This window comes from Orcinus orca, chromosome 5, assembly GCF_937001465.1.
Source record: "Orcinus orca chromosome 5, mOrcOrc1.1, whole genome shotgun sequence".
Lineage (NCBI taxonomy): Eukaryota > Metazoa > Chordata > Mammalia > Artiodactyla > Delphinidae > Orcinus > Orcinus orca.
This window is the reverse complement of record NC_064563.1, coordinates 104187035-104199845: the sequence shown is the minus strand read 5'-3', so window position 1 is coordinate 104199845 and position 12811 is coordinate 104187035. Positions and strand designations below refer to the sequence as shown.

Genomic DNA, 12811 nt, shown 5'->3' with positions numbered 1-12811 from the left:
GGCTCAGCAGCCATGGCTCACGGGCCCAGCCGCTCCATGGCATGTGGGATCTTCCCGGACCAGGGCACGAACCCGTGTCCCCTGTACCGGCAGGCGGACTCTCAACCACTGCGCCACCAGGGAAGCCCTTGAGTTAATTTTTGTGAGTGGTGTCTGGTCAAGTCCAAGTTCACTTTTCTGTATGTTGTTATACATCATTTATTGAAGAGACTATCCTTTTGCTATTGAGTATTTTTAGCTCCCTTGACCTATATATTTGATTGTTTATGTAGGAGTTTATTTTGGAGCCCTCTACTCTGTTCTAGTGGCCTATGTGTGTATTTTTTTATGCTGGTACCATACTGTTTCCATTCATATAACTTTGTAGTATAGTTTGAAATCAGGAAGTGTGATGCATCTAGCATTGTTATTCTTTCTCAGAATTGCTTTGACTATTGGGGTCTTTTGTGATTCCATAAATTTTAGGATTGTTTTTTATATTTCTATGAAAAATGCCATTGGAATTTTGATAGGGATTGCATTGAATCTTTAGTTGCTTTTGCATAGTGTGGACATTTTAACAATATTAATTCTTCCAATCCATGAACATGGGGTATCTTTCCATTGTTTTGTATTCTCTTCAATTTCTTTATCAAAATATTGTAGTTTTCTTTGTACAGGTCTTTCACTTCCTTGATTAAATTTATGCCTAAGCATTTTACTGTTTTTTATGCTATTATGAATGTGACTTTTATGCACGTCATTAGAAAATTGATACAAAAGTATATATAACAAAAATGACAAATATAAAATTAATATTGCTAATAAATAGCACTTATATTGGGTTGGCCAAAAAGGCCATTCAGGTTTTTCTGTAAGATGTTATGGAAAAACCTGAATGAACTTTTTGGCCAACCCAATAAATTAATAGAAAATAAGCAACCAATAGAAAAGGATATAAAAGGCAATTCATAGAAAAGTATAAACAAATGACCAATAAAAATATGAAAAAAAATGTGGAGCATTAGTGGCAATTAGGAAACTTCAATTAAAGTAATAATATTTAACTCCACATATTGTCAAAAGGTAAAAGAGTGACTAACATTAATTATAGGGATTAGCAGGGTGAAAGATTAGGGTGCTCACTTACATTATTGTGCATTTTAAAAATGTTTAGGAATGTAACATGGAAATATGTGTTAAAACAAATAATAAACATACCCTGGCCCAGAGTGCCTACTCTTGGGAACTGAAATATAAGTATCATCATGGGGATGTTTACTGCAGCATAGTTTATAAAGTATTTCTTCCAACTGGGAGATTGTTGACACATATACTACAAATATATCACAGTGACTTAACTACAACCATTGACCTGGAGAGATTTCCATGTTATAATTGATAATTGATGAAAACAATCTAAAGTTTATTGATATTATCTCAATATTGAAAAATCAATAACACTAAATCCTTCTGTTCATAAATATATGTTTTATGTTTACATAAATGTTTACATAATGTTGTTTATGTTTACATAATTATGTTTACATAAATGTTTACATAAATGTTTACATAAATAAATATGTAAACATATATCTACACAGCAGTGTGTCGACATTTTAGGAAAATGATATTTGAAGAGGAAAGAAGGAAGAAAAGGTGGTAATAAGCCAGATTTCTAAATGACATTTTAAAGTAAATGTTCATACAAAAAGAACATACATGTTATGATCTCATATATATATATATATATATATATATAGTCATGAATGTTTTGAATATAGAAATATAGAGAAATTGAGAGGTACTAAAATGAAGGTTTAATCTGAAAGTCGATATCTGAACAGCTCCTTCTAAAAGAAAACATTAGAAACCACTGAATCAGATAATATTTTACTTTCCATGTGCAGTATTGATATATGTTGGGAAACATTCTTATTTTTGGTGGTTTGTTTTTTGGAAATGAAGTTCACATACCCTATAAACAGAGAAATAAGGAAGTGGTAGGGAAAGAAGGGATGAATAAGAAAGTAATTTAAAAGTTCTCAAGATGTAGGGACTGATATCCCATTTTTAACAAATACAAACAAAACCTAAAAGTACTAACTAAAAGATATATAGCATGCTCATTCTATTTACAGAATTATAGTGACCTCATATTAGACATTAGTGAATTAATCACTTATTTATTCACTCATTCAACTTTTCAGGCATTTATAAAAACTTAAATATATACTCAAAATATGCTAAAGCATTGTAGATATAAGAATGGTAAGACCCGTGTCTGGCTTGTGGCAGTTACAAGAAGTTGAGGTGATAACATGATCAAGTAGTTGTATAATATGATTCAGGCTAAAAACAGAAGTGCATGCTGTATACCATTAATGTGTGCTATATAAGAAGAATGTTACTGCCTACAACAGTGGTTTTCTAACATTTTAACAGCATCATCATTAATGTTTAAATGAAATTGTAGACTAAACCCTAATATTAAAATAAGGTAGTAATTTAAGAATCCAAATATATTTTATAAATTCAAAATTTTAAGGTTTTCAAGGGCAATTTTGAGTTAACATGCATTTGAAATCAGGGATAGACTTGAGAGTTGCTGCAACAATATCCAATTTGTATTTGTAGTTTTGCAGTAGGCAAAAAAAAAAAAAAATTCACATGGATAGTAATTTTAATTGGAAAGATTTTGTTTCAATTGGAATATTAAAATAATCATTCTTGAGTTGTAGTTGAATCAGTTTCAAGATTTTTACTACCTGCTTCCATCCCTTACTTAGAGTAATGCAACAAGCCAAAAAAATCTATAAATTTGTAGTGAGATGAATTATGCCATGATCAGAACATGCACTGAGTAGACACGCATTATCTTCTGCAGGAATTTAATTAGCAGAGTACTCACATGCTGTCCAATTCAATAAAACAAATAAGTACCAAGCACCGACTTTATGACAAGCACTGTGCCAAACTGTCCTTGTGGCACTTACAGCCATTAAACAAATAACTGTCAAGGGATTACTAACATGGAAAAGGCACAGGTGCTTAGAGAAACTAGTCTAGGGAGTCAGGTAGAGCTTTCTTTTTTTTTTTTTTTTTTTTTTTTTTTTTGCAGTACGCGGGCCTCTCACTGTTGTGGTCTCTCCCGTTGCGGAGCACAGGCTCCGGACGCGCAGGCTCAGCGGCCATGGCTCACGGGCCCAGCCGTCCGCAACATGTGGGATCCTCCCGGACTGGGGCACGAACCCGCGTCCCCTGCATCGGCAGGTGGACTCCCAACCACTGCGCCACCAGGGAAGCCCAGGTAGAGCTTTCTAAAAGAAGTGAGACTTGAAAGATGACTAGGACTCAGCAAGATGAGTGGGTCGTAGGGTGGGGTTAGAGAGAAGAGATTGTTCAACAGAGGAAAAGGCTCAAAGCAGAACAAAGAACAGAGTAAACTCAGAAATTAACGGAGTTCCTCAGCAATTCATTCATTCATTTACCCTCATTGAGGGCCAAGTAATGCCTGATACTGTTCTAGGCCCTGGAAACACTTCAGTAAACAAAACAGTCAAAAAAAAAAAATCTCTACCCTCATAGAGCATACATTTTAAGGGGAAATGGCTTAAAAAATTAAACATATCTAGTGTCAGATGTTGTTAAGTTCTTTGAAGACAGGAATAAGAACGGAGAGTAATATGGATTACTCAGGTAGGTAGGATGTAGCAGGAGTTGCAATATAAAAAGGGGGATCGGGGAAGGCTTTATTAATACGGTAATGTTTGAATAAAGACCTGATGTAAGGGAGGGAGAAAACCATACAGACAGCTGGATAAGAACAAGTACTAAAGGCCCAATGGCAGCAGAATGCTTTGGATGCCCAAGATTCTGAAGGAGGCCAGTGTGGCTGGAGCAGACTGCTTGATACAAAAAAAGAGGTAGAAGATGCAAAGCAGGGTCACAGGGAATGGATGGGGAGCAAAATCATGCAATGCGTGGTAGGCAATTAATAGGGCAGTTGGCTTTACTCTAGGAGAGTGGAAAGCCATTGGAAGGCCCAGAGCCCAGTGATAAAATGATCTGATGTATTTTCTAAGATCACTGCCTGCTGAGTTGAGAATAGACAGAAGGGCAAAGCCTTAACAGAGGGAGTTTGAGAGGGAAGCAGCTTTATCTGATGTGGTTGGAACTGTAGGCAGGGTGAAGCCATGGGTGAACTGTAGGCAAGCTATGGGTAAACTTGTAATCCAAGGTAAATATTTTAAACTTTAATGTAAAGATGATGGGAAGTCATCAAAGATTTTTATACAAGGAGATGTAATGAACAGATTTCTGTGTTCAAAACTGCACTATCCAATACGGTAGCCACTAGCCAGCCACATGAGGTTATTGCATGCTTGAAATGTGGCTAGTTTTAATTGGAATGTGCTCTAAATATAAAATATGTATCAGATTTCAAATACTTTTTTTCCTTCCTGAATATATAAGCAGAAGCCTTACTCATAGATGCATTATTGTTAAATTAAGATTCTTGTTTATTTTTACACAGAACATTTTGTGAAAATGTGTTGAGTTAAAATACACAGCTTGTTAAAATATTTTTTAACATAATATTTGTCACTGGAAAATTACACTTCTTTTATTTTGTATAACAGTTTTAATTTAGAAAGTGGCCAGCAGTCATTTCTTTGAGACTAGAAACAATTAAACCCCCCACCATTCAGGACCCCGGATGTGTAGCTTATCGTAGGATCCTTTTTTGTAGGACTTCCATTCCTATGAAAATGTTCAGTGAAAATGACAACATGGATTTAAGTGAATAGAAAATGAGGTTCAGTGAAACATTTGATAGCATAACTTTAGTCACTTACATTTCATTTTCATTATGTTTTGTGAAAATTTAGTCATTAGCCTACAGTTTTCATGATTTTTGTCATATGTGCATAACAAATATACCTTATTTACTTGATATTTTGTCTACCCACTTTTAAAATTAAATTTTTAAATGAATTTATTTCAATATAATAAATAGGAAATTGTTTGCTACAGAAAAATAAAAAATGATCTTGATAAAAATGAAGCAGTGTTATCAAACTATAGCTATGTCCTGCTACAATCTGAGTCTAAGGCCAGCTCTCATTTTGTTCAAAAAACATTTAGCCTGTAAGGAAGATGTTAAAGATATACCCACACTACCCTGGGACTTTCTCCTTAAATACTCAGAAGAGCTGAGGGAGAAATGGAATGGAAATCAATTTTAAAGGGTGTGATACAATGTTATTTAATGCCATCTCCCAGAGCTACACAATTGTCTCCCTTAATGTGGGCATTCCCATACATTGGTAAGCACTGTTATTTTGCATATTTTTGTTTCAAGTATGCCTTTTAAAAGTAGCAACCTCAGCTAAAATATGAAGTCCCCATTGGGTAACTTATTTTGAATTACTAATTTCATTCATTAATATTAGCATGTATTGACTTTTCTGTGTATGTGTGAACTGAACTCTGACATCCAAAGTGTGTATAAGTTAAAATATGTTGTACACATACAAATAAAATAAGCGATAATAAAAAATATTGTTTTTCCTATGTTCGCAGCTTGCAGACCAGGATTCTATAAAGCATTTGCTGGCAACACAAAGTGTTCTAAATGTCCTCCACACAGTTTAACCTACATGGAAGCAACTTCTGTCTGTCAGTGTGAAAAGGGTTACTTTCGAGCTGAACAAGACCCACCTTCCATGGCATGTACCAGTAAGTCTGTCCATTTTTCATTTGAAAATCCTGTTTCCAACCCTTTTGGTCTTTTTATTCTAAATTAAAACAAAAAAAAAGTGACTATGCAAAATCCTATGCCATCTAGGCTATTTGTCTTTGATAATAGTCAAGGAAAAAGTTTCTCTGTCTTTCTTAGCATAATTGCTTTTCAGCTGCTTGCAAAGAATGTATTTATTCCTCAAAAATCACATTGATCACTGACATGCATATAGCAACCTTGATTTGGAGGCCCTGTAAATTTTTCCTAGGCATAATCTGTCCTTAGGAGGTTAAAGCAGTTTAAGGCTTTTTGAGGCTCTATAAGCAAAACTTCTGTTTTTTGTTGCAACCCTTGAACTTTTGAAGGCACATCAGTTTAGGACCATCAAGTTTGCTGTGTGTGGGAGCTTCAGTATGGAACTTTGAAAGTCATTGTGCTATCGTTATATAGAAAAGTTCGAGTTTTCCTTGACATTTGTCTTTAAAGGAAGATATTTTTGACTTTGTCCACATTTCACCTCTCACTTTCTAATTTTGGGGTCGGAACCAATAGAATATTAAATCTAAATGGGAAGGTCATTTTAATGCATGCACCAAGAATTTTAAATTATTTGTATTCTCCTATTATTAAAGTATCATAAATTATCTGTACACTATAAAAATTAAAGTGAATATATTAATGCATTGCTAAGGTATGCAAAAGTAAACTGTCACCTCTTAGTTATAAAAGTCTTGTTAAATACATCAATAAGATACAGTGAAAATTTGCCTTCTTGTTGATGATTTGGTGCCAAAATGTTGCTTATCTTATGTAATTCCATACTGGCAAAAATGGATAGAAAATTATGTAATGCCACATATTCCTTAGAGACAGTGGAGGTGTTCCATTTATTTTAACTGATGCAGTTTATAGATTTGTATACACTACTACAGACTTATAAAATGTAAAATATTTTATAGAATACATTTAATAAAAATACAACACATTCATTAGTAGATGTAATTTTTGCTTTCTGACTCTTAAGTGCTGAGTGACTACTTTCTTCAAAAAATTGTAGCCTGAGAAATTGCTACCTGGATATTATTTTTTTCTAGTAATGTATTCTATGTTTATAAGTAGGAAAAGCAAAATTCTAAATATAATTTCTCACCTAATTGTGGAAATAGTTTTGAACAGGAAAAGATTTCTATTACTATTTATATGTAATCCTTTTTGCACAATTGCTGTATATTATTATATTATATTTTGGACAACATGCTCCAGCTTAGGTAGATGGTAGTGTTTCCAATGGCTACAGTTGTGCCAGGCAAGAATCCCTGAAAACCTACATCAGAAACTAAATGGACTTCCGAGGAGAGTGATAGAGAAGAATCTGCTCTTTTTATTTTCTTAGAAGGCCATAAATAGACGATTGACAAAATGAAGGAATAAATTGTTTCCCATCAATATAACCCTTCAATGAGGTGACAGAGTAGGTAGTTGGGGAGGTTTAGTTCTTTGGAGTGAGAAACTATTAAGGAAATAAATATGGGATATAAATAAGGTCTATGAGCCTCAGTCATTGTTGAAGCTGATATGTGTACTTATTAGCTTAACATTTTATGTTTCTCGGATTTTCTCTCTTTAAAAAAAATTTTTTTATGCTTGGTATTGTAAGTTATGTTTGCAATTATGCTAGCCTGCTTTAACTGTGCCAAGTGGAAGCAGAGAGGTTTAATTCTGGTCATTGCTGAGCAGAGCTTTAGATGGGGAACAGCATGCTGTATTGCCATAGAGATTAAAAGAGAGAACTCCAAAGGAAGGTGAAAACTTTTGTCAAATCTCCCCTCATCCAGCCACAGGAAAATCCGCTCTCAAGGCTTCTCTCTGCTGCTTCCTTGAGGACTTCTTTTCCTTGTTTTAGCAAAAACTTAGCATGGTGTGCTAGTAAGTTCACCATCTTTTAGAGTCAAATTATCTGAGTGTAAACCTTGGCTTTGGTACTTACTAGCTATGTAGCCTTGGGCAAATTATTTAACCCTTTAACCTCTGTTGCACCATTCTTAGTGTTAATAACAGTACCTACCTCATTCTGTTGTTATTTATAATGATTAAATAAGTTAGTATTTGAAAAGTGCTAAGAAGAATACCTGGCACATAGCAGCTGCTATATAATTGGTTGATACAGAAAGCTCTTCTCTCACAATTCATTTTGAAATAATGTTTGATAAGTTAGTATTCAAGCTGTTAAATACTTTATGTTGATAGTATTATGCTGGGCTCACAGCTTCCATCATCTACATTCCTACAAATTGAAAGAAATAATGTACTGAATTTGTAAGACCTTTTCACAAAATATATTAAGTCCTCTACCTCTATGCATATCTAAGTAAAGTTTCTTGAATTATACTCTGACTAGATGAGAGACCCTAGCAATTATTATAATATATGCAGAAAAAGCAAGGACCATAAACTCCAAAGCATCATACTTCCTAAAAATTGGAAGATTAGATTGTTAGGGAAGAAAAACCAGGAAAATGGCAAGCCAAGAGGTCATTGAACGGTTGGAGTTAAGAGGACCAAGGTAACTTCACCAAGATACAGAACTTTTGAGGCCAAGGATCAAATAAGCAGTCAACCCTTCTGTTTTTCATTAACCATAAACAATAGCCAAATTCTAATAGATTTTTAATAGATGGAAGTTCCCTTAACTTCTAGATCATGTGTCTCTGAATAAGCCATTCTTTATCACCTTTATTCCAATAATATATTATCTAAAGGTCAGAATTTGTGTCAGGTAGACAGTCACATCACTTTCTGCTGTTTTTGACTTAGCATTTGAAGCTATGCTTTCAGAGAATCTTCCAGGCATTTAAAAGGAAGCTTTTTTTTTAAAACTTGGTATCAGGGGCAGGGAGATTTTGAATGTTTGGGTTTAAAAGAAAATGGAGGACCAAAATATTGAAAATGACTAAGACATTTGGCTAGTAAATGGCCTAGTAGGGAAAGAGCTCCTAGATAGGTATTGTATGTAATCATATGAGTGATTTGATTCTAGGACCTCAAGAGATCTTTCCCTGCTCCTTAGCACTGTCATCAAAACAGCAGCAACCCTTAAGTTTCTGGTACAACAAAGCATGTGACTTCACCATTAAGAGTTTTATAATTTCTTTGCATTTTCACTGTAGAGATAGGTGTTTTTTTAAATTTCATAATCTTGAGACATATAATATACATGATATAATCACATAAATATTTTCATTAAGATTTTATTTTTAGAGCAGTTTTAGGTTAAGAACAAAATTAAGAGAAAGTATAGAAATTTCCCATATACCTCCCTCCTCCCAACCCAGACATGCATAGCCTTCCCATTATCAACATCCTGCACCAGAATTGTACATTATATTTGATGAACCTGTATTAACACATCATAGTCACCCAAAGTCTATAGTTTACACTAGGGTTCACTATTGGTGTTGTACATTCTTTGGGTTTGGACAAATGTGTCATGACATGTATCAATCATAATAGTATCATACACAGGATTTTCAGTGTCCTAAAATCCTCTGGGCCTATATTCATCCTTTCCTCCTACCAACTCATGGCAACCACTTATTTTTGTGCTGTATCCATATATATATATATGTTATATAATTTGAATCATATAGTAGAAGATTTCAGATTGGCTTCTTTCCCTTAGTAATATGCAGTTAGGATTCTTCCATGTCTTTTCAAGGCTGGATAGCTCATCTATTTTTAGTGCTGAATAATATTTCATTGTCTGGATATACCACAGTTTGTTTATCCATTTACCTATTAAGGGACAGCTTGATTATTTTCCAGTTTCAGCAATTATGAATAAACTGCTATAAACATGCATGTGCAGGTTTTTGGGTGGACGTAAGTTTTCAACTCCTTTGAGTAAATACCTAGGAGTGTGATTGCTGAATCATATGGTAAGAATATGTTTAATTCTGTAAGAAACCACCAAACCATACTATTCTGCATTCCTACAGTGAATGAGAGTTCCTGTTGCTACACATCCTCGTCAGCAGTTAATGTTATCAGTGTTCTGGATTTTGGTTGTTTCTAGTAGGTGTGTAGTGGTACATCATTGTTGTTTCAATTTGCATTTTCTTGATGGCGCGATGCGGGGCATCTTTTCATATGCTTTTCATATGCTTATTTGCCATCAGTATATCTTCTTTGATGAGGTGTACACATAAAAATTTTTAGTTGTTTCAAATGGCTACGGTTTAAAAAAAAGATGTCTCATAATCAAAGCTCATCCCTGAAATATTGGCTGTGGAGGGGTGATCAAATCCTTCCATCTATTGGGCTGGGCTATTATTGTTAACTTCCTCTTTTGATTTTATGTTTCCACTATTCCTTCCTCACCACCTATAAGTGTACTCAAACTTCTATCATTAAATAATGTTCCCAGTCCAATAGTTTTTCTCCCAAAACAAGTACCTTGAAAAAGCAGTCTTCATCGGCTATGGCTACTTCTTCACACACTTTTAATTTACTTTTTACTCTACTACATTCAGATTTTTGCTCTTCACTCTCCTGCAATCATGTTTTTCTTTGTGTGAACTGTGTGAGAAAATAAACTGTTTAAGAAAAATTCACCAATGATCTTATTTGCCATATTGTGTTAGAAACATTTTTGTCTTGTTATTCATGACATTTAACTCTGTTGATCTCTTCCTTTTTCTTGAAACTATTTGTTCTCTTTTATTCTGAGACTTTGCAATCTCCCTTTTACCCACTTAATTTTCTGAACATCGTGTTTGTTACCATGGATAATTTCTCTTCTTTTGCTCAACTGTTAAATACTAATTTTTCTCATGCTTCTTTCTTAGCTTTCTTGTCTCATCACATGTTCTTAATCTCATGGCTTCAACTAGCACCTGTAAATAGATGATGCCTATATTTTTATCCATATCCCAATCTCCTCTCTTAAGGTCCAAAGTCACCTAGCCAACTCATTACGGGATCTGACAACCTGTGTGTCCCACAGAAACCTGCCCACATCTCAAATCTTGTATCATACCATACTCTCCTTGGTTACTAAACTGATGAACTTCCATGATGCTGTACTTGTTCTCATCCTTAATGCCAGCAGTTTCCTCTACTTGAAGTGCTCTCCCTTTAGGTCCTCTTATGGTTGTTTTCTTTTTGGCAGTCAGGCTCAAATGTCAATTCTTAGGACAGGCATTTCCTGATCACCTGTTCAAAAATAGAATCCCTCCCAGTTACTCTTTTTTGTATCATATATTTTATTTTTTATGCATTATGTCACTCTTTGAAAAGATCTGATTTATTTTTACACTCACTTCCTTGTTTATTGTCATTCTACCCATAGTAGATTACAAGGGGATCATGAATGTTCTTTCTTTACTGTGTCTCCAGCACTAATAATAGTACCTGGCAAATACTAGGCACAAAATAAATATTCAAAGAATGAATAAACTTATAATTTTAGCTCACCTACAAAAGTCAATTTTATTCCTTCCTACCTCAGCCTGCTCATCCATCCCAGCTTGTTTCCTTATCCTGCTGAATCCTCATCTACCCATGCATCCAAGCAAGAAAGCTTAGAATCATTACCCCTGTCTCTACCCTTGACGTGTCCAAGTAGTCACAAGACTTGTCAGTTTTACTTCTTAGTATTCCTTCTGTCCATTCCTTCATATCAACTCCTGGTCCTTTCCTTTTTTGTTAAGGCCCTCAACTCTTTCTTGGGCTAATTTAATAATATTTTGGCAAGTCTCCTTCATTTAGTCTTCCATCCCTCCAAATATTCCAAACTATTAGAAAATATTATTTTTAAATGAAAACAAAACCTTGATCATATTACCACTTCTTCTGCATAACATCTTTCAAAGCCCAACACCTATTTGCCAAAATTGTAAGAGTCAATCCAAGAACATCCAAAGTCCAGCCCTGGCCTCTTTCTCCATCTCTAATTTTAACTATATTAGGATCTCTCAAACAGTCCTAATATCCAGTTATACCAGCAACATACTTGTAAGTTTGGATCGTCTTGATTTTTAAAACATTGTTTTAAAAATCAAAAATGAATGTTTTTAAAACATTCATTATGCTTCTCTTACATGAACTGCAAAGTATATTAAAGAAATTAAGAATAAGAAATTTAAAATGAAATGCTGAAGTGTTTTCTCTATTATCTTAATCTACTTCATAAACTCTTAATTTTATTTCTCAGGTGACTCATTAATGTATGTTCTGTGCTTTAAAGGATGAGCCGTGGAGGACACTCCACAATATCATCTCTTGGTCAATTAGGGCTGCCTCTGAGAGCAGTTCAGAGCACAGGAGACCCTGCTGCCTGCCAAGAAGTCTGTTATCAAAATAACTGTCTAAGGCTTTTCTAGGCCAGAAGGGAAAAATGCTCACTAAGGTTGGAGAAACAAAGGACTATAGGAGTTACTAAGAAAGTACTTGTCAAGCAAGAAAGGCAGAGAGCATGAAAGGACTGAGAGAAATGAAGTGAGGGTCTAATATACGGATGCATAAAAAGTTAGACAAATGTAATTCCACAGTCATCGCATTTTCACTTTGATGTTTCTCGTGTTTAAATCAATAGGAGGATTTTTTTTTAGTTACTGAACAGGTGCTGGAAGATTAACACATTCAATGAACATTTGTGCTGCCTACTTAGAAAAGTTCAAAACATAAAATGCAAATCATATATATGGGTAATTCCTTTGCACATCATTAAGGATTTCACTTTTCTTGGTCATCTAAATATGTAGTCAAGTACCTTGAGTAAAACGGTTTCTTCCAATTTCATTCTTAATACATAGGCAAATACCATGTCTTTTTATCTTTATATTTGGTATACAGTGACAGTGGTTGGAATGAAAGTGTAAAAGTTGAATTTATTTTTGCTCTAAGGTTAACATTGTAAAACATGGCTTCTTTATTTCTGGAATGATTGGCCATTTAAGAAAGTCATTATTCTCTCACTCTTACTTTGAATAGAACAAATATTGTGTTGAGATGCATCAGGAAAGGTCTTCTTCCCCGTTTCATCTGCCCTACTCAGGTCCTCCACTCTGGGTGGGTATAGGATGCTCC

The 12811-nt window shown here is 34.5% G+C and overlaps 1 protein-coding gene across 2 annotated transcripts in view; it reads left to right on the top strand.

The window, feature by feature from the left end:
- Nucleotides 1–12811, top strand: part of EPHA6 (EPH receptor A6) — an 893594-nt gene that overhangs the window by 346196 nt on the left and 534587 nt on the right. For both annotated transcript variants that reach the window (XM_049710017.1, XM_033433353.2), the window contains exon 4: nt 5566–5721. In XM_049710017.1, the coding sequence (XP_049565974.1) occupies nt 5566–5721 (156 nt within the window). The remainder of the gene's footprint in view (nt 1–5565; nt 5722–12811) is intronic.